Genomic DNA, 22368 nt, shown 5'->3' on the forward strand with positions numbered 1-22368 from the left:
AACTACATTTACTAAATTAATGCAAAATTTAATGTGGTCACCTAATCAGCTTAGCCCACTGTAGCTTAGACCTCCCAAAGTCAATATCTGCCAGTCTCCTTAGCATCAGGGATGTTGTGCCACTGTGCCCAATACTTTAAACAGGATGCTACTGGAATCATGGCTCATATAACAGTGATAGTTGGACATAACCAGAGCCAAGACATTTGTCATCCTGCTGATAGCAACTTTCAGCTTATTCTGATGTATCCCAGGTACAGATAATTTTGTTACTTAGTCCAGCAAGTCCTAAGCTTTTCATTGATTATAAAGATACTTTCCTCAAATATCTCCAATAGAATGATTAGATGATGATGGTTGCTTTATCTCAGGACATTCTTGAGCTTTATTATCACTTCTGTGCTAGGCTTTATGAGTCTAGATGTAATGAATTCATAAGAAACTGATGATCAATTTTGGGGGCTGAAGTTGTTTTTCTTCTTGGTCCATCTCCACTTCCTAATGCTGTCTTGGGAATTTATTTTCTAACACACTAGTTCTGCATTCCTTTCAGGTACATGAATCATTCATGTGCTCATCTAGGCCACAACTATAGCAAAAGATTTCCTATGTTGTATCCTGCTGGTGATGTTTTTGTGTCAAACGTGTTATTTGTCTTTCAATGTAGAATGGTATTGTCCAGGATTCCATCTCTTAACAAGTTTCCTGTGTTTGCACAATGGTCCCATTGTTTTGTTTCTGTGACCCATACACAAGAATATATCCTGAATATACCTGAACTTTTTCAAATTCAATCTCTCTTTACAGCTCTTCATCTGCTCTCTTATTGTTCCCATCAAGTAGCCCAAACTTCTGCTGTAATTCAATGTTGGTGAGGGGTAATTGCAGCTTATGGCCATATGTCATACTTTTGTTCTCGTGCTCCATTCTAACTACTACTACTGTCTCGAGTTTTATTTCCCCTATTTTTGGTGATATATAAGTCATGTAGAAGTACAACTCAAGAGTTTTCAGCAAGGTTCACCTTGTCCCATTGATCCAACCTTCTTTTTTCACAGTTGTCTGAGGAAGATTGGCAGAAATAGCAAAGATACCTTATGAAGGACTTTAAGAAGCAATATAAGTCAAGAAACAACTGAAGCTGAGTCCCTTAAAGGAGAGTTTACCATTGAAACAATGGAAGAAATTGGAGCTATTCAAATGGGACCACAATCCCACACATTGGACCACAAAGTAATTGGTGTTGCCCAGTGCATATTACAGTATATGTATCACTATAAGAAAGCACTACGTAGTGACTTGGACATATGGATCAAGAAAAAAAACCTTAGATTTAGTAAGAAACAGATGTTATTAGTCAAATGCAGGAGATATCACTAAGAAGTATGAAACTTATAAATGATATCTTTAAAGAGAAATGCAACTAACTCATGCTTGCCTTATAAACACAGAATACAAGCATTAACAAATTTCTGGAATACATCTTAATTTACTTTCTATATCTGGAAGAGAACATAAGAATATGTAACATATCTCAGTAGCGAATGATCTTTTTCATCAGGCATGTACAGGCTCACCCAAGTGTTGCAGAAGTATTTTTCAATACATGGATTTTCCTGCCAGAAATCATATTGACCAAGACAATTTGAAAATAAATTATTCAAATAAATACTAGTGCTGGAGATCCAAGAGGTCTACGCCTAACCATCCCCAAAGAAATTCACAGCTTGAGGATTTTCATCACACATTGATGAACACATTAGGAACACTGAGGAAACAAATCTCAGTGTAGTCAACATGTGCCATTTCCTATAGCCACCAGAAATGATGTCTTTATTCTATTCTTATTATATGTAGTTGAGAGGTTTCCTGTTTTGTACTTCAGAATCTAGGAGTATGAGGTAGAAGCAAATATTTATAAGTACATAACTTAGCTGAGAGGAGGGTTGAAAAAGGACTACCAATTAGCAACTCAGAAGAACTACAACAACTCTTTAATCTGACCCCAAAGAGATCATAAAAAAGGAAAAAGGACTCACATCCCAAAAATGTTTGTAGCTGTCCTTTTTCTAGTGGCAATGAATGCCCATCAGTTGGGGAATGGCTGAATAAGTTGTGGTATATGAATGTTATGGAATATTATTGTTCTATAAGAAAGGATTAGCAGGATGATTTTAGAGAGGCCTGGAGAGACCTACATGACCTGATGCTTAGTGAAATGAGCAGAACCAGATCATCGTACACAGTAACAAGAAGATTATACAATAATCAATTCTGATGGACGTGACTCTTTTCAGTGGCGAGGTGATTCAAACCAGTTCCAATGGTCTTGTAATGGAGAGAGCCATCTGCACCCACAGAAAGGACTGTGGGGGACTTAGTGTGGATCACAACATAGTATTTTCACTTTTTTATTACTTTGCTTGCATTTTGTTCTTTCTCATTTTTTTCCCTTTTGATCTTTCTTGTACAGCATGATAGTTGTAGAAATATGTATAGAAGAATTGTACATGTTTAACATATTGGATTACTTACCACCTAGAGGAGGAGATGGGGAGGAGGGAAGCAAAAAAAATTGGAATACAAGGTTTTTCAAGTGTGATGTTGAAAATTATCTGTGCATAGATTTTGAAAATTAAAAAAAAAAAACTTTAATTAAAAAAATAAAAAGAAGAGTTCCAACAGAAATAAACAATGACCCTCCCATTCATTGTTAAGTTCAATTGATAATATTTCAAGGAGAAATCTCTGTGTTCAGGAAACCAGTTAGTAGGTTACTTCAAAGTTACTTTATCACAAGTTGCTAAAAGACTGCATAACTTACCTGTCTACAAAACAGCCCCAGAGAATAGATATAAAGACAACTCATCACCACCTTTCTTGCCTATAGGAATTTTGTTTTATGAAGATCAGTAGAAAGATGGTAGACAATTAAAACAGTAGATTTGAAAAATCTACCCACTAGTTGTAGAAAGACAGATACAGAAGAGCTGGCCACCCAACTTGAACATAAAAGCAAGGAAATTCTAAATTTGTTCAACTAATTAAAGAATATCATCTTTAAATTCTGAAAATAACAAAAAGTATTAAATTAATTACAAAGGATCTTTTTGGTGAAGTTCATGAGTATACAATGAAATTATTAGGAGATAAAGTTTTGGTGAAAAGTGCAGTGACCTGTCCATAAGAACAGGAAGGCAAGGTAAGCGTTGCCAGTTCTATCAAGCCCCTCTAAGTCTTGCAAAGTAAAGTTCTAAGATTGTTTGGTACTGATATTAGCTAATGGAAGTAGGGAAAAAATGTATTCCTTCAGTACAGGTAGCTACCAGGCCTGGGGGAGATTTTAGGAGGTAGTAGCAAGATGGTCAAAAAGAAAAACTTGACCTCAGGGACTCTGTTATGTCCTCTAGGTATGGCTTTAGGCTAAACTCACAAAAAGTCAAACAGTTCAAAGCACAGATTGAAGGATCAGAACAAAGAGCTGAAAATCCTCACTGCAAAGAATCCTGGAAGCAGTATTGCAGAGGTGCAGCAGATGGCAGCCTCGAAGTGCTCACAACTGTGGCTTAGGAGGCAAGCAGCAATTAGCAGCTTCAGAGGCAGTGGAGTATCTCAGCTGGGGCCCCTACTGCAAGAACATCATTTTCATGAGTGACAAAAAAGCTAACTGACCCCTTCTAGATGCAATAGCAATCTGAAACACTTTTGCATACTCTGATATAGACATAATTTTTATAAAATGAACATTAAAAATAGATGTTTCTATACAACCATTCTGAACAAGAGAAACCAAAGCAGTAGGAACTGTAAGATGGGCTTCCTTAATTTGCACATAATGGCAAGCACAATACCAGATGCTTAATAAATGCTTATTAATTAGATAAACATATCTCAAACATACAAATATTTTAATGTTATCTAAGGATTTTTTAAACTAATAATAAAAAGTTTGTTGATATATTAGTAAAAAAAAAAAAAAAAGGGGGGGGGAGGGGGTCTTAAGATCAGTACTGAAACTAAGGAAGCTTATGGCAGTATTAGAAGCTGAGAAAAATTGTGGAGGGTTTATCCTCCTTCTCCATCCTAACCACTACTATCACTCGCTATCTGACCCCATTCTGGATTATTCCTGAATCAAGTAAAAAACAAGTTGATATCTGAATGAGAATAAGTACAGGAAGGATTCAAATGAAAGGGAAGAGAATGAAGAAAGAAGGAAAGCCCAAAGGCTTCCTTCCCATGAAGTCATTCCACAGGATGATCAGTAAGAAGTCCCTAAGATAGGTTTCCCTGTTCTGTATTACTTAAGATGGAGCTGACTGTAATGAACATTGCCAAACTGTATTCTCAACAGTGTCAGTATGTTTGATCCTTAGCACTTCTGCAAACCCATCACCAAACCAGCAAGTAATATGTGCTGTGTCCAATGAAAAGTAGAAAAGACGGTCCTGGCAATGTTTTCTTCGATACACAGACCGGGGATCAGCAGCTAATACAGCAGTAATAGCGCACTTTGCCTCTTTCACTGATCGAAAATATTTAAATGAAGTTATATTGACATCTGAAATGAGAAGAACAAATTATATTTTAAAAACTAACCTGCACTTTGAAATAACATGTAGGTCAAATTTCATTGTAATAAATTTCAATTTTATTGTGCTAAATAGCTCTCAAAATAAATGGGCCACCATCTGGGGTTTAGATAGCTTAATCACAGAGATTTTCCACTCAATTCAACAGGCATTTATTACATATGCCAGGCACTATGCTAGGCGCCTCTACAGACTACATCTGTACTGGCTGTTATGTAGTAATTATAGCCTTCTTCTCTGAATCAAAGCATGATATTTTCTTTTCTGACTGTTAAGATGGGATGTTTTATTTGTTGTTAGCCTCACAATACCAAATATCCTACAACTAATAATAGTTAGCATTTATATAATGCTTTAAGATTTTCAAGGCACTTGAAAATATTATTTCATTTATGATCCAAGATAATTCTGAAAGACCATGACAAAAAATGCTATCGACTTCCAGAGATAGATTTAATGGAGAATGAAGAATTTTTCATTTTTTTTATACTTCTTGCTTTTTCTTATTATTTTCAACATTCCTAATATGTAAATGTGTCTTATACAAGTTCACATATATAGCTGAAATAATAATGCTTGCCTTTTTAATAAATGGAAGAAGGGGAGGACAGAGAGAGAATCTGGGACTCTAAATTTTAAAAAAATGAATGCTAAAATAAAGTATCAAAAAACCCAATCCAACAAATGTCATCTCATTTTATTCTTACAACAATCCTGAGAGGTAGGTCTTATTATTATTCCCATGTTACAGATAAGAAAACTAAGGAAGCATAGGTTAAGTGACTTGCTTAGGGTCACACAGCTACTAAAGATCTGAGGATGAATTTTAATTCATCTTCCTGACTCCAGATTCAGAGTTCCATTCTCTCCCCTTAATAGATGCCTATCAAGGAATGATACAGTAAACTCCATCCATTCATCCAATAGGACCTAATTAGTACAAGCATCTTGCCAGCTGCCTGGCTACTTCTGTCCTTATCTACATATTGAAATAGCTTCTGAAACTGTTTTCCATCCCTGATTAAATGAGTCAATACACTCAAGTTTGGTTCTCCACAGGGCAGAATTGTCCAGCTTGTAAAAACTCTTCTAATTGACTAAATCAGGAGGTCCAAGCCCATGCTTCCTATCTCATCCAGCTATTCACAAAGATACCAGAGCTTACTCAGTCCAGAATGAATATACTCACCTACCTCCAGCTTGTCCTCCTATCCTAAAAACAGCCAAAGTGACACCATAGCTACTAGAAAAGAAGTAATAATTCCAATAGCTCCACCTATAATTTCTGTGATCACCTAGTTCCAAGCTATGCATGTTGTATTCTCTGTCCCATGCCCAACTAGAATGCAAGGGCAAGGATGGGATGGGGGGAGGTGACACCATAGCTGGTTGTTTTTATAGCACCAGTGTCTAGTATATATCAAACATTTAATAAAAGCTTAAAGATTGCTTGCATATAGCTGCTCTGACAATCCCTAAGGACTTAAAGCAACAGATATGTATGAAATCCTTAACAGGGAAAGCAGCAGCCTGCATTTCAGCAAATGCATCTCTTAATACTATATTATCCAGGGGGCAGCTAGGTGGCGCAGTGGATAGAGCACCAGCCTTGAATTCAGGAGGACCTGAGTTCAAATTTGATCTCAGACACTTAACACTTCCTAGCTGTGTGACCTTGGGCAATTCACTTAACCCCAGCCTCAGGAAAAAAAAAGAAAAAAAATACTATATTATCCAATGCTTGCATATTTTTTTCAGCAAACCATGTTAACAAAATAGCTAAAATGTATAAAAAGGACTCTGAAAATGTTACCCTTTATCAGATTCCTAACAAAAACACATCATAATTTTCTAAAATGAGAAAAGATAATCTGATGGAACTAATTTTATCCTAAAGAACATTCCTGAGGCAGCTAGGTAGCACAATGGATAGAGTACCAGCCCTGGAGGGACTGGGGGAATTGAGTTCAAATCCAGCCCAGATAATTACTATTGGTGTGACCCTAAACAAATCATTTAATCCCAAATGTCTCAAACAACAACAACAACAATAAAAAAGGATACCTTTTTCATCTTCTGAATTAAATCGTTCAAGATCCATTTCTGCATGAGGTGTAAATCGGACATCTAAAGTAGTCACAGGAGAATCTTTCACCCAGGATGGAACACAAGTGGTAGAGGCTGAAATACCCAGGCTGGAAGGGTGCCAAGTGCCTGAGCTATTTTCTTTTGTGGCTGCATCTTCTTCCACTATACTTAACCTACGGTCTATATCTTCCTTTGGTGGGTGCAGGTCAATTTGTCCTTCATCTTTATTCTGATTTGTTTTTCTTTCTAAAATACAATCCACTCTAGAGCTCTTGCACTTACTTAATGGCTGTTTCACTTCTGTTGAGTCTTTATCTTTCAAATATTTTTCTTCTTCTGTTTGGTCTTCAGGGTTTTTCCCCTCTGTACTGTGGTACTGAGGTCCAAAATCCTCTATTTTTTGTGGCTGCTCATAATTACTCACTTTGTTGATTGAGTGAGAAAAATCTTTCTGTTTTGGTTCCCTTTCTTGTAAATTGAGCTCATCTAAAGGTTCAATCAGATCATGTGGTGAATCATAGTCAGCTATATATGGTTTTATGTCCAGAACAGGTGTACCATTTATCATGTCAATTCCAGAGAGATATATCGCTCCTCCTAATATGTTTGAAAAAGGGGAGGGGGAAAGGGAGGAAGGGGCAAAAGGGAAGAAATCATCTTAAAATTTCCATAAAAAATTGTCCATTCAAAATGCTACCCACAGTCACATTTTTAAAGACACTAATGCCCAAAATATCTCAAAAAATTAATCAGAAAGCTAACTACAACAGCAAAAAATTAAGTGCTGATAACTAAACAATGTTTAGTATAATGCCTGACACAGAATAAGTGCTTAATAAATGGCAGCTAAATGACTGACTTACTGAGGAAGAGGGTACATTTGCAGCTTCCTTGCCATTCACAACCACTCAAAGAGGGAAATCTTCTATTACTAGCATTTAGTAGAGAGGAAAATTCCATTCTTTCTCGTCCCCATGAGAACTTTAATTAAAAAGAACCCAAGAATCACAAATGTAAGAAGAAGAATTAATCTGATATTTGACAGATGTCTCCACTTGTTTTTGCCCTATTAATATGTAACAGATATTACGAATTAACCAAAAGGGCTTGAAAATCTAATTTAAAGCCTCTTACCGATATATCAGGGCAGCTTTGGTGGCACAATGATTAAAGTGCTGGGCCTAGAGCCAGGAAGACTCATCTTCCTGAGTTCAACTCTAACCTTAAACACTTGCTAGCTGTGTGACCCTAGACAAGTCACTTAACCCTGCTTGTATCAATTTCCTCATTTGTAAAATAAGGTAGAGAAAAGCACTCCAGTATATTGGTGAAGAGAACTCCAAATGGAGTCATGACTGAAAACAGCAGACCAACAAAAATTGTTATACTAGCTTCCCACCTGATATGCAGGGATAGGAGGGACATAAAAAGTATAACAAAGTAAATAGTTATATCTTTTTGTTAATCAGTAGGGTCCAACCTTCATGACCCATACTGTCCATGGGTTTTCTTGGCAAAGATACTGAAATGGTTTACCATTTTCTTCTCTAGTACATTATGGCAAACAGAGGGTAAGTGATTTACTTTCCCAGGGTCACACAACTAGCAAAGACTGAGGCTGAATTTGAATTCAGGTCTTCCTGACTCTAAGTCCAACATGCTATCCACTGAGTCACACAGGTGCCTCCTAGTTTTATCCTAGAATCATGGCATTTTGGATCTGTGATGGAATAAAGAGATTAGTCTCTAAACCTTCATTTTACAAATATCAAACCAAGGGCCCAGAGAAGCTTCTATCCTGCCCAGGATCACCGATCTGACTAGAAGGGGCACCATGACTAGAATCTACATCTCCCAGTTTTTAATCCCTCGCCTCTCATATGCCATCTTTTCTCATTATTACAGCATTTCCTTTATTTAGAGAGCACACAACCTTGCCAAAAATAAAGTAGCTTTGTTATTAAAACATTTAGATATGCTACTTATCCAGAGAAGACTTAGGAAAAGGTGTTAGCCCCGAGGCAGGTGTGACCCATTCATGGCAGTCAACAACTTGCATTTGAAGTAACTCAAATTTCTGCTAAAACCATCCTCTTTGTTCTCAATGGTTTCAAGGATTGGTTTCCTTAATCACAAAAGTTATAGTACCAATCCTTGGTTTTTCATTTCTGCAGAGAGGGACTGGACCTGCAATTCTCCTGGTGGAGGGAGCTCCTGGCGATAAACTCCTCTAGCAATGTCAAGTAACTCTCTGCAACATAAGAGTCTTAGCGAATTACTGTGAAAGCTTAGGGGTCAGAAGTTAAGAAACATGCCCAAGACCATACAGCAAGTAGGGCAGACAAGGGATTTGTTTGGGTCTAGATGTTTTAGTCTAAGATCAGCTTTCTGCTCACTGTTACCCTGTCTTTCATGCACTTAAAATACTGGGAAAATCTTTATCAGAGCCAGAAAGAATGACAACAAGCAAACTACAAGTGTCATATGTTTGACCCAGAAAATTAGATAGGTCAGTTACATCTTAGTATCTTTGTTTTTATAACTAATTTCTGACATCAAAGTTCACAAAGTAATCCGATCTTTGAGAAATTGCAACTTATCTGTTAGCTGTTTATTCCTCTGAGCTCTAGATCAGAAAGCTATATTCCTCAAATTTAATCTTGTAGCTGCCCCAAAAGATGCCTTCACTGAGTGAAGATTTGATTTTATGCTCTCAGATTTTATATAAGTCCAGAATCCAATGAGCATTCAAAGAACATTCTGTAGCATTCAAAAAAAAAAAAAAAAAAAAAAAAAAAAATTGAAGACATCTTTCATTCTAGTACCCAAAGCCTCTTATCTAAGTATCCACATGACAAACTCCTCACAGAAAATGCCAAGAAGCCCTTTGGTTGTTTGTCTGGTATACTCAAGGGAGTCCTTCTTAAAATAATGTTATAAATTACATAGTTCATAAAGAAAACCAATTATATTGAAATACAGTTCTAAGAATATTTAAAAACAAAACAAATTCCTTAGACCCAAGGTTAAGAAACCCTTCTTCTACAGAAAATTTTCTGATTTCTTTTATCACACAATGAGAACTATATAACACATAAACTATAAACCACATAAAATATGTTTGCTTTTCTGCCTGTTTAACTACCAGGAGGCTTAGTGGCAAATTCATTGTTCAACTATAAAATCTCAGAAAAATGACAAATTTAGAAAGAGAAGAAACATCCAGTTCTATCCCCTCATTGTACAGATTACAATAGAAGAGGCCCAGACAGACTCAGTGACTTCTCAAGGTCAAATGTGTAGTGACAAAAGTGGAATATGAACCAAGGGCTTCTGACTCTAAAACCATTACTTTCTTTCCCACTCAACTCCAGGCGTTCAATAGATAGATAGATAGATAGATAGATAGACAGACAGACAGACAGACAGACATATATACACCAATCTCATTTGAAACTTTTTTCTGCTTTTACCTTTAACTATGTTTCCTATGTATTTTAACCTTCAAAGTTTCTCAGACTGTTGAGAGAGCAAAAATGGGGAATAAATATTATCAAATAAAAATGGCCCCCAAAAGTATATGTACAGAAAACCTTGTAACAATAAATTCAAAAAAATGTTGTTACTTCATACATGATCAACTCCTACAGAAAATGGCATGTGTCCTGAAGAGAGAAAACAAGAGAACTCAAGCAATAAAATTAAGGAAAAGATTACTCAATTTTTTTCCAATACAATAGCCTTAAAAACAAAGTGGGTGATAATATCTTATACTTCTATGGTATCTTAGAGTTTAAAAAATGTTTTCCTTGTAACTTCCTAGTGAGATTTAAAAAAAAAAAAAAAAAAAAAAAAGAGTATCATGATCCTCAATTTTTTTTTTTTCATTTTGGCATTTTATTTCAATGAATTGAGAGCTATAATAAATCAATCTATCAATTAAGCATTAAATATGTACCAGATATTGTGCTAAATGCAGGGGACATAAAAAGAAGCAAAAAACAAAACAACATCACCAACAACAAAACAAATAGTCCCTATCTTCAAGGAGATTCCAGGTGACCCTGAGCTAATATGGGTGCAAGACCAAGTACTGTTTGGAAATTCCATCGCCCATACAATTTTAAGTCACATTTCCAGTTTGAAGAGGAAAATTTATAGCAAGTTATAAAGAAGCAGGAACCCTGATCATGGTGCAAGGGCAAAGAGCAGTACTAGTTATTGTGGCTACAGAGAATAGGAGGCCTTCCTGGCTTATCCAGTACAGAAACCAGGAGAACAGTGACCACACCTTTCCCAAAATAATACCACTTTGGAAGCAGAGAAAATTTATAGACTCTCCTAACTGGCTCTTTATTTTTTTTATTTTTATTTTTTATTCATTTTTCCAAATTACATGATCCTCATTTTAAGGATCTGAAAATGAAAGCTCAGAGATTAAATGATTTGTACAACGTGGCCATTTTGTTATCTCTTCAAATCTTCTTGAATTGCTTTTACAGATCTTAGGTTTGCGAGGTTTTTAGAGGCTGGTAATGTGTGCTTTTTAGTGACATAGCTAGTTGTCAGAGTTGAATCCAAGGTTATACTCCCTCCAAGTCTAGAGCTTGTTTCATCTCTGCTAAACCATCACTGGTTTTGTCTTTGAAGCTAACCATAAAAGACTGACATAATTATCTGCAAATTAAAGGAATGTTTTAATTATGCAAATAAAACAATGGTTGCCCTTTTTATTGTTTGATTGTCCCTAAAATTATGCTTATTGAGGAGTTAAGTGGATATTGTCTTGATATCCTTCTTTCTACTGGGATCAGAAATGTAAAAAAGAAATAAATATTACCTTCTATTTTGTCCAGCTTGGCAAGAGTAAGTCCTATTGCATTAGGGCGATGGGGACTCCTTGTAGAGAAGATTCCAGTCTTTGTACCATTCAACCGAGGAGGCTGTACTTTTGCCTTACTACTCAAATGACCATTTTTATGAAAAATAAACAAAATCCTGCCAGAAAATACCAGAATCACTTAGTGTGGGGGAGGAATAACGTTATTTTTTTGAAAACATAAAAGAAACACACAAATTACCCCCCCCAAAAAAAATTGATTTCATTGAGTGTAAAATTTAACACAGACTTTATCCCTCATTTTTGGGATTAGAAGGAAGTACTGAAAAATGGCAAAGGTATAAAAATGTGACTAAAATCATTTTCTTTTTTAAAAGAAAGTAGATTTAAACTTTTAGGAGGAAAAGAATTTGTATTTAATTTATAGTCTTCACCAATACTCATTTACATAATTAATTGACTCAGGCTATTGGAAAGCAGGGAGTAGATAGAGATGTCTCAGTCCAAATGATAGAGATAAATATTAATTAATTTCTCTTGGAAGAGATGTGAAATTAAAATAGACCATACTTAGTTAAAAATCAAGGTACTTTCCAAAGTAACCAATTTTTCCAAAGTACTTATTTATTCCCTAGCAGATTCTAGACATAAAATCTACTACCAATAATGAAACAACTTACCAAACATGTGAAAACTGTTCTAAGCCCATTACGGAATGTTCAGGATTATTAAAGACACTTTTTCTTATCCTCAAACAAGCACGTGATAAACTGCAAATAGTTGGCTGCCTTGGTGTCCCATTCTTAGCTGAGAAACATGACTCTATGTAACCAATTGGTTCAGTTAAAATGTTACCTAAAAGTAAAACAACAAAAACAATTTTCTAATTGGGTGAGGAATGTGGTTGGAATGGCAGACTTGGAGTCATGAAGATTTGAATTCAAATAGACACTTACTAGCTGGTGATCCTGAACAAGTCCCTTAACTGCCCTCACCATCAGATTCTTCTTTAGTAAAATGGGGAAAATATCAATACCTATCTCAAAGAGTTGTGGTTAAGTATGAAATAACATGAAAATGCTTTACAAAACTTTAAAGTAATAAATACTATTATAATCTTCAATAATAAACAATTAAAGAATCATAAAAGCAATCCATACTTTTTTTTCTTGTGTTTTTTTGGCTGCAGCCAACTTTACTGCTCTAATAATCTAAAGGATATTAAGAATATAAATCTACAACTAGGAAGAATATAAAAAATTATCCTTCCAATCTCTTCATTTTATAGATGGAAAAGATGAAGCTCAGAAAGGTTATGTTTTTGTTCAGTTTCACATACCAAGTTGCTAAAGAAATAGGGAATGGTCTAACTACCAATCCAATGTCCCTCCACTAATGCTTGCTGCCTGCATAACACACCCTTCATATAAGGTCATATAAGCATCAAAAAGCTTATCATTTCAAGGCCAACTTTTTCACATAATTTCAGCAATGACTTTTTATGGCCCCATTTGAGGTTTTCTTGGCAAAGGTACTGAAGCAGTTTGCCATTTCCTTCTCCAGCTCATTTTACAGATGAGGAAATTGAGGCAAATAGGGTTAAGTAATTTGCCCAGGATTACAAAGCTATTAAGTGTCTGAGGCCACATCTGAACTCAGATATTCCTAACTTTAAGCCAGGTTCTCTTATCTAGTGAGCCACCTGAAAAAAATCTAAAAGAAAATTACAAGCATTATATTAAAGTATGATGGGGATTCTCAACATACTTTTTTGTTGTTAAAAGAATTCAAGGAACAAAAACAGGTGGGAACCACTATCTAGTCCTACACCTTCATTTAAAAGATGAAGAAACAGAGGCTTAGAAAGGTTAAGTTTAAATAAAAGGCCCAATATATCTATTTCATCATTTTCTAACAAGTCTTGATCATCTTCTCCCTTATCCCCCAATCCAGGAATATTCTTCCCAATCTTCTCTTTTCAGCTTCTTTTTATGTATTTTCCTCTCCCATAAGATTGTGAGTAACTTGAGAGAAAGGGTTGTTTTGCCTTTTTTTGTAGCCCCAATGCTTAACACAATGTCTGGTACAGAGCAGGTACTTAATCAGTATTTATTGCTAATTGTATGATCTAAGTGACTTTCCCAAAGTCTCAAAGTTAGGATAAGGAACAAAAGTGTATTAAGGCTCACTTCAGTGCTCTTGTGGCCATACATAATTTTTTCTATATAGGTTGGCATTAATCTATTCATTTTTCTAAGGCCTTCTGTAATCTGTTTATGTTTTATACAGACAACCCCTCGGGATAAATAAATCCCAAGTTTACAAATGCATAGCACAAAAATATCCTCAATCAAAATCATATTATAAAAGAAGTTCCATTCACATTTATTCATGTTTTGTTTCAGTTCCTGTGCCTAAAGTTCTAGATTAACATGGCACTTATGAGCTAGATGGCTCAGTGGAGTTATGAGTCTGGAAATAGGAAAACAAGTTCAAATACTGCCTCAGACACTTTATAGCTGTACAAGTTATTTAATCTTTCTCACAACTTAACCTGTTTCCTTATCTGTTAAATGGGTTGTTCTGTGAATCAAATGGATTAACACATAAAGGGTTTTGAAAACATAAGTATTATCTACATAGCATATATGTTATATGCATACCATACATTCTATCTGTTACTACTTGTGGAAGACACTGTGCTAATATCAGGGGATGACAAGAAAAGCAAAAACTATCAGCTTGCTCAGAGTGGGAAATGAGGGTTTGTTCTCTAAGTAATCTCCTAGGCTCCTTCATGTCCTTTACAGTGAGCTGCTTTTGTGAACCTGTTAAAGACTTTAGAGCCGGTAAGAACCTTAGAAGTCTTCTCATCTACTTCATCATTCATTTTATATATTAGGAAATGGGCCCAGAGAGATTAAATTATTTACCCAAGATCATGCAAAGTATTGGCATTCCTGGGACTTGTCTATAAGCCTAGCACAGTTCTAGCTCTTTCCTTCATACCAGGAAAATTGGCTGTGGCTGTCATTGAGGCACATGGCATAGAACACTTACTAGCAGTGTGACTCTGGGTTAAGTCACTTACTTGCTGTTTACCTCAGTTTCCATGTCTGTAAAATGGGGATAATAGTATCTACCTTCCAGGATTGTTGTAAGAATAAATACAAATATTTTGTAAAATGCTTTGCAACCCTTAAAGTTCTACATAAATTTTCGTGGCTGTTGTTGTTATATTCAACTCTTTCTTACTCTACTGAGGATTTTCTTGGCAAAGATACTAAAGTGATTTGCCATTTCCTTCTGGAGCTCATTTTACCAAGGAGGAAACTGAAGCAAATAGGGTTAAGAACCGTGCCCAGGGTCTGTATCCCAAAGAAATCATAAAGGAGGGAAAAGGACCCACACGTGCAAAACTGTAGCAGGGTTGGGTTTTGTTTTTGTTTTTGGTGATGGCAAAGAATTGAAAAATGAGTAGATGTCCATCAATTGGGAAAAGGCTGAATAAGTTATGGCATATTATTATTCTATAAAATGGAATGGAATATTATTGTTCTATAAAAATGATCAACAAGCTGATTTTAGAATGGTTTACAAGATTTACACAAATTGATAATGAGCGAAACAAACAGAATCAGAAATATATTGTGCACAGTAACAGCCAGAATGTGCGATTGATCCCCTATGATAAACTTGTTTCTTCTCAGTGTTCAGTGATCTATGGCAATCCCAATAAACTTTGGCTAGAACATGCCATATGCATCCAGAAAGAGAACTATGGAGAATTGAATGGAAATCAATACAAACTATGTTCACTTCTTTTTTCTTTTTCTTCTGTTTTATTTTTCTCTTGCGGTTTTTCCTTTTGTTCTGATTTTTCTCTCTCAACATGATTCGTAAAGAAATTTTTTTTTAAAGAATGTACATGTATAACCAAAAATTAATTAAATTTTTTAAAAAAGAAAGAAAGAAACTATCCCTGAGTCACATAAGTATCTGTAACCATATTTGAATTCTGGTTAAATTGTTCGATTTCTTCGTCGATTGTTGATTGACTAAGTGGTTGATCATCTACGCGCAGGCGCACACATACCCTTCTATATATGACCTTCCATCCAATTCTGATTCCTTCCATTTGCTTGATTATTATTGTTTGCTATTATTTCGAATGTGCTTCCATCGCTAAATCCAGGGCGGGGGAGGGGGGGTTGGGACAGAGGGAGAAGAGGGGAGAAGGGGAAAGGTTGGGGAAGATGTGGAGCGAGGAAAACCCAAGTTCAAACCCGGTTCAGCTCCTTACTACCTGGGCAAACTACTTACTCTTTCTCTGCGTGAGCTTTCTCATCCGTGAATTCTGGTAGCATTTCACAAGATTGTGAAGATCGAATGAGATCATATATGATGAGTTTGAGGGTCAAACTGAGTTTACATTTTTTAATAGATAGATATGCTGGCTATGAGGGCACTGTCTAGAACAGCGATCCTCAAACGTTTTAAATAGGGGCCCAGTTCACTGTCCCACAGACAGTGGGAGGCCGGACTACAGTAAAACAAACAAAACAAAAAAAGCTCACACTGTCTCCACCCCTCAGCCATCTGCATAAGGGTCCTCAGAGGCGGCATATGGCCCGAGGGCGTAGTTTGAGAACCCTCCCCCACCCCCACCCCCGGTCTAGAGTGTAGCTGAGGATACTGGTGCAAATTAACCAACTCCAATCATGGGGGGAAGGGCGGTGAGGAAAGAGAAGAACTAAAAGAAAAAGACTAAAATGAAGAGCTGTTTTGGGATGATTTTCCTTCAGCTCCACTCTCCGCACTCTGGCGGCCACCCAGAATCTTCGCGGGAGAAATGACTGACATTCTACTCCACTAATCATCATTTTATTCTACTTCTTATTTATTTATCACAACAAACAGCCGCCACTACGACAGTAAGGGCACAAGAGCCGGGAAGGCCTGTGGGGGAGGGGGGAGAGGGCGGGAAACGTTTTACGAAAGAAAATTACCAAGGTAAAGAAGAGAATTTACTATCTGGGGCAACCTGCTCACGTGACCTCTCTTCACGTGACGAGCCAGCACGTGACCCTCCACCAATTAGGAAACGCGAGCCAGTAAGTTACCTGTTTCTAAAGCCGGTTTCACGCACCCACAAGGGGTGGAAGCGAGCGGGCTCCTAAGCGCTTCCGAATGCTGCATAGCGTCAGTCATCTCTGCCTGCTCTACAGATTAAAACAACAACGGTGATGACAATAAGCACCACCTCCCGGAGCACAACCTGCAGTGAGTCCCTCGCAGCTAACGGAGCCCACAGTTCCTGACCCCAGTGGCGCACAGCGTTGGCTGGGGTCCCGCGCCTGCGCAGACAACGAGGGGGAAAGGGGAGGGGGAGGGCCCTACGGACGAGCGCGCATGCTCGTGGCCTGTCCAAGCGCTCGGGATCGCGGCTGCTTTTCTGTTGGGTCGCTTCCCTCGGTCGCTAAGGCTGCCTCCGCCCTCCAGTATCCGCCGCCCTCCGAGGACAGGTTCTCCTGCGGACAGCCCAGAAGATCGGTTGGGGCTTGCACGCACTAGTCCCAGGTATCGTTGCGGGGAGCGGCTCTCCGGCCCGGGGCGCACACACCTGCGATCTGTGTCAGCCTGTCTAGCTGGTCCTGGGCTAGAAGGTCCCCCGGGGCAAGTGTCGCGGAGCCGGGCGCCGGCTGGGAGGGATTGGGGGCGGGGCTTCCTGCCCACCCGGACCCCGGGACGGTTTGGCTGCTGACGTCAGACACTGATCCCGAGTTTGGGGACACACGGTGTGTAGTGGCAGGTTAAATGCTATCCTCGTAGACTGTCATTTATTCAAAAATTAAGTTACCAGAGTCTCTTAAAAAACCACCCACCACCCACATCTAGTGCAGTGATACCTGAGCACGATAAAAAAAAAAAAAAAAAAAAAAAACTCTGCTAGACCTTGGAAAGACAGGTACAAAGTATGGCGACAACCCCTGCTGGGTGTCCCAAAAATCCTAGTGCAGGTTTTAAGCTTTAACTTGAGAATAATAATGATAGTAAACATTTATATGGCGCCTACTGTATGCCAGACACTTCATTCCGTCTAAAGAACCATCCTGGAAAGTAAGTGCAATTATTATCCCTCTTTTAATAGGGATGAGGAACCCGAGGCAAACAGTAATTGATTTATCCAAGGTCACATAGTTTGTAAATATCTGAGACTGTATTATAATAACAGCTAACATTTATATAGTATATATTGAGTACAACAAAAGCACGTTTATGTTACTACTTCATTTGAGCCTCACAACAATCCTAGAAGGTAGGTGCTATTAATATCTCCATTTTGCAGATGGTAGTCTGTCCAAACAGGTTAAATAACTTGCCATGAGTCTTTTAATTGTAAGTATGTGAGGGCTGGATTTGAACGCAGTTTTCTTGACTGCACATCCAATACATCTATTCATTTTGCCACCTACTAACTTAGGGCCTAGAGAAAAAAAATCTGAAAGTTTAATTATACATCTTTTGTAGTTATTTAATTTTGAATAATAAATGGTTAATTTTACTTTTTTGTTTCAGTCATTTCAATTGAAAATATAAAATTTCGAAGAAACTCAACTGCATTCTCTGGTTGGCTGAACTAATCTACAACAGCAGTAAGAAGAAAATTCACTTATTTTTATAAGGAGACTTCCCACAGAAATCTAATTAGCGACTAGATGAAAAAAAAAAAATTAAAGGAAACTGGCTCATGTCAATATAAATATAGATTTGGGAGACTCCGAGCAAGCAAAGAAACTGACTGAAATTGAGAGAACAGCATTTGTATGTGAAGCACAAGAGTGTGGTCCTGTAGAATTTTAATAAGAAACATCGATATAAAAAACCTTTCAGATGTAACTTTATGTTTGTGGTAAATATACTTATTATTACATCTAGGTTATGATTAATGCAGGTTCAAATAATTTACAGTTCAGTTTAGTGCAATTTATAAAATGAGAGCAGTTGAATTTAATGTGAGCCAAAAATCAGTTATTCAGTGTGTTACATCAAAGATTTTAACTTACAGAAATGTCATTCTGCTCTTGCCTATCATAGTTTACTGATGTAATTTGTTGCTGTGTACCATCTTACCAACAGTTGCATTATTTTTTTTTCAAAATGGACAAAAGGAAAAAGACTTCAGATGAAAACACTGCCAGTGTGAAAAAAAAAAGGCTTGTTATTACATTAGAACAAAAATGTGATGTAATTGAGCGGCATGAGCGTGGTCATAGTAACTCCAAAATAGGGCGAGATGTAGGAATGCCTGAATCTACAGTACGAAATATTATAAAACATGCAGGAGAAATTAAAAAAAAAGGTAAAGTTGCATCCACTTTTTGTGGTTTGCAAACAACTACTAGGAATAGAAGTGTTACAATGATAGAAATGGAACGCCTTTTAGCTGTGTGGATTGATGATTGTAATAAGAAATGCATTCCTCTTAGCCGAGCAGCCATTCAGACAAAAGCCTCAAGTTTATTTAAAGCAGTAAAAGAAAATGGAAATGAAGTAGATAGTGAAGAAACTTTTTCTGCCAGTGGTGGTTGGTTTGATCGCTTTAAAAATCGAGTTCATTTGCATCATGTTAAAATTACTGGAGAGATTGCCAATGCAGACGAGAATACGGCAGCCAACTATCCTGATGTTTTGAAGAAAATAATTGGAGAAGGTGGATACACTGATCAACCAATTTTTAATGTGGGTGGAACGGGCTTATTCTGGAAAAAGATTCCCTTCAGAACTTATATTTTTAAGAAAGAAAAAACTCAACCTGGATTTAATGTGTCCAATGATCACCTTACAATTTTTGAACAAAGTGAATGTGAAAATAGTAACTCTAAAATAGAACAAAATGTAGGAATTCCTGAATCTACAGTACAGAATATTATAAAGCATACAAGTGAAATACAAGAAAAAGACAATGTTGCACCAGCTTTTTGTGGTTTACAGACAACTACAAGAAATAGAAATGTTACAATAGAAATGGAGCGTCCTTTAGCTGTATGGATTAAAGATTGCAATGATAAAAACATTCCCCATAGCAAAACAACTATTCAGACAAATGCTCCAAGTTTATTTAAGATAGAGAACGAAAATGGAAATGAAATAGATAGTGAAGAAATCTTTACTGCAAACCAAGATGACTTTGATCCCTTTAAAAATCAAGATCATTTACATGTTAAAATTAATGAAAAGGCAGCTACTACAGATGAGAATATGGCAGTTAAGTTTCCTGATGTTTTAATGAAAATAATTGAAGAAGGTGGATACACTGATCAACAAATTTTCAATGTGGATGAAACAGGTTTATTTTGGAAAAGGATGCCATCCAGAACTCATATTTCTAAGAAGGAAAACACTCAACCTGGATTTAAAGTGTCTAGGGATCGCCTGACACTTTTATTAGGAGGTAATGCAGAAGGAGATTTTAAATTAAAACCAATGCTTGTTTATTGGTCTCGTAATCCTCATGCTCTCAGAGGCTACAACCAGCATTCACTTCCAGTTCTTTGGAGGTCAAATAAGAAAGCATGGATGACTAAAGCTATTTTTGAAGACTGGTTTTCAAGTTATTTTAGCCCAGCTGTTGAAAAATATTGCAAGGATAGCAACATTGCTTTTAAAGCATTATTGATTTTAGATAATGCCCCAGGTCATCCAACTACACTTGGTTCCTTGTGTGAGAATATAAAAGTAATTTTTTTGCCTCCAAACACAACATCTTTATTGCAACCCATGAACCAAGGAATCATTGCAACATTTAAAGCCTACTACCTAAGAAAAATTTTTGAACAAGCAGTTGCTGAAACTACAGGTGATGATGCAATGTCTTTAACTGACTTCTGGGAAAATTACAACATCAGAAATGCAATTGAAAATATTCATCATGCATGGCAACAAATAACTACATACAACATGCGTGAAGTGTGGAAGTGCATTTTGCCACATTGTACAAATAGTAATTTTGAAGGTTTTTCTTCTCAAAAGCAGGCTATTATAGAAGAAATAATAAACATAGGAAGAAAGCTTGGTTTTGATGAACTAGAAAATGACAATATTCTAGAATTGTTGGAGTCACACTCAGAAGAATTGACTGCTGATGATTTTCTTCATTTAGATCAACAACGGATGTTTGAAGATGTTGACAATGATGCTGAAGAAGCAGATAATGTCCATATGAAAGAGTTCACTCTCAAAGAATTTGAAGATATCTTTCAAGCTTTAGAAGTTGTGAAGCAAAAGATTATGGATGCTGACCCTGATGTTGATCGAAAAATGCAAATTCACCAAGATGTGGAAAAAGCTCTTTGCACCTACCAGTGTATGTATGAAGATTTAAAGAAAGAGAAGACAATTCAGTCTACACTGCTAAAATATTTTAAACAAGAATAACAATGTTTTCATCATAACAGTGTAGGCTTATCTTTAGGTAAGATATTCAGTAATTTAATTTTTTATTTTCTTAATTTTGATTTCTATAGCTATTACTTTGTAATAAAATTGAATCAAAAGTACATTTTCTTATCCTTTGTTATATTATTTTAATAAACAGTAAAAAAGAAAAACTTATTTTAAATATTTTCCTTGCATATTTCTATCTGGCTGGAACTAATAACTATATTTTTCATATAATATAACTTCAAATTATTTAGCTTCAAATAATGAAACCATTTTATAGGATTCATTATTCATGCTAACTGGGATCTAATTGTGAAGCTTAAAACTGTGCAGTCACCATCCCCCATTTCTCTTCAGCCATCAATCCATCCCCTTATTAATAAGGAATTTCCTAAAAGAAGTGAATACAAACATCAACTCAATATAAAAATTTATGCAGCATTCAGGACTCATTGTTCTATCACCTCTGCAAAGAAGCAAAAACTACCCTTTTTCAATCCCTTTCCAGAAGCAATCTTCTTGGTCATTATAATTATTTAATGTTCAAAAGGAAAACAAAATGAGATTCTGAAAATTTAACTATGCCAAGGAACAGTTTAAGGGAGAAAAAAAAAAATAAAATAGAGGTAACATTCAAAGAGTTTACAGTCTGGTAGAGTACAATGCCTTTTTCAGACCCTATGTCATGTCAGAGAACTTGAATTATTATTCCTGGTATTGATATTGTTGATACTGACTGCAGTCAGGTTACTTGTCCTTGTTGGCATTTCCTCATCTATAAAATAAGGAAGTTGGACTAGATGACTTCTGAGCTTTAGAGTTCTTCCAGCCTAAATATGTATTATTTGGATTATGTAATGTCCAGATTAGCTTTCCGGAGGATCTTGGGATGGATGGATCTTGATCTTAGGTGGGGAAGGGATGAAGGCAGGAGAGCCACCACAAGGATGGTCAAAGATGGAATCTGGACTCTTCTCTTTGAGTCTGAGAGTGAGATTGAGAGCACACACTTGTTTCCAGTCCTTTCGGCCCTTAAATACCTTAGTATGATTACATCACTACAGCACACTAAGCATGTGCCAGCTGTAGAACCATTACATCATATCCCACTAAGTATATACCAACTAGAGTGATTACATCATTACAGCATACTAAGTATATGTGAACTAGAGAACCATTATCTCATCAGTCATATTAAGTAAACACCCTGCTGTAAGTATCCTTGCTTCAAGTATACTTTTCCCAGAGTTCCTCACTATCTGTAGTCCTCTACAGGATTATGCAAAATTTCTTTTGATATAACTGAGGTATACGTAACTTTTATTTTACAGAGGAAACTGAAGAATAAAAATCAAATAGTAAATAATTGAAACAGTCCTGGGTCTTCCCAGCTAAAAGTCTAGT

General features: G+C 36.5%; 1 protein-coding gene and 1 long non-coding RNA gene across 3 annotated transcripts in view; one reads left to right on the top strand and one right to left on the bottom strand.

The window, feature by feature from the left end:
- The window catches only part of LOC141550817 (uncharacterized), a 36519-nt gene extending 31248 nt beyond the window's left edge, over window positions 1-5271 (top strand). Inside the window, exon 3 of the long non-coding RNA XR_012484687.1 lies at window positions 1059-5271. This is a non-coding gene — a long non-coding RNA (uncharacterized LOC141550817). The remainder of the gene's footprint in view (window positions 1-1058) is intronic.
- TRMO (tRNA methyltransferase O) lies at window positions 2398-16874 on the bottom strand. 2 transcript variants are annotated; one of them, XM_074281823.1, is made up of 5 exons: window positions 16644-16874; window positions 12201-12375; window positions 11521-11678; window positions 6657-7277; window positions 2398-4561 (listed from the first exon to the last, which is right to left on the bottom strand). In XM_074281823.1, exons 1-5 carry the CDS (start codon window positions 16729-16731, stop codon window positions 4305-4307), a joined length of 1299 nt encoding a protein of 432 aa, XP_074137924.1. In that variant the 5' UTR covers window positions 16732-16874; the 3' UTR covers window positions 2398-4304. The 2 variants fall into 2 exon arrangements, with proteins under 2 accessions (XP_074137924.1, XP_074137925.1); XM_074281824.1 differs by lacking the exon at window positions 16644-16874 and adding an exon at window positions 15844-16152.
- Window positions 16875-22368: the final 5494 nt, after the last annotated feature.

This window comes from Sminthopsis crassicaudata, chromosome 1 (assembly GCF_048593235.1).
Source record: "Sminthopsis crassicaudata isolate SCR6 chromosome 1, ASM4859323v1, whole genome shotgun sequence".
Classification (NCBI taxonomy): Eukaryota; Metazoa; Chordata; class Mammalia; order Dasyuromorphia; family Dasyuridae; genus Sminthopsis; species Sminthopsis crassicaudata.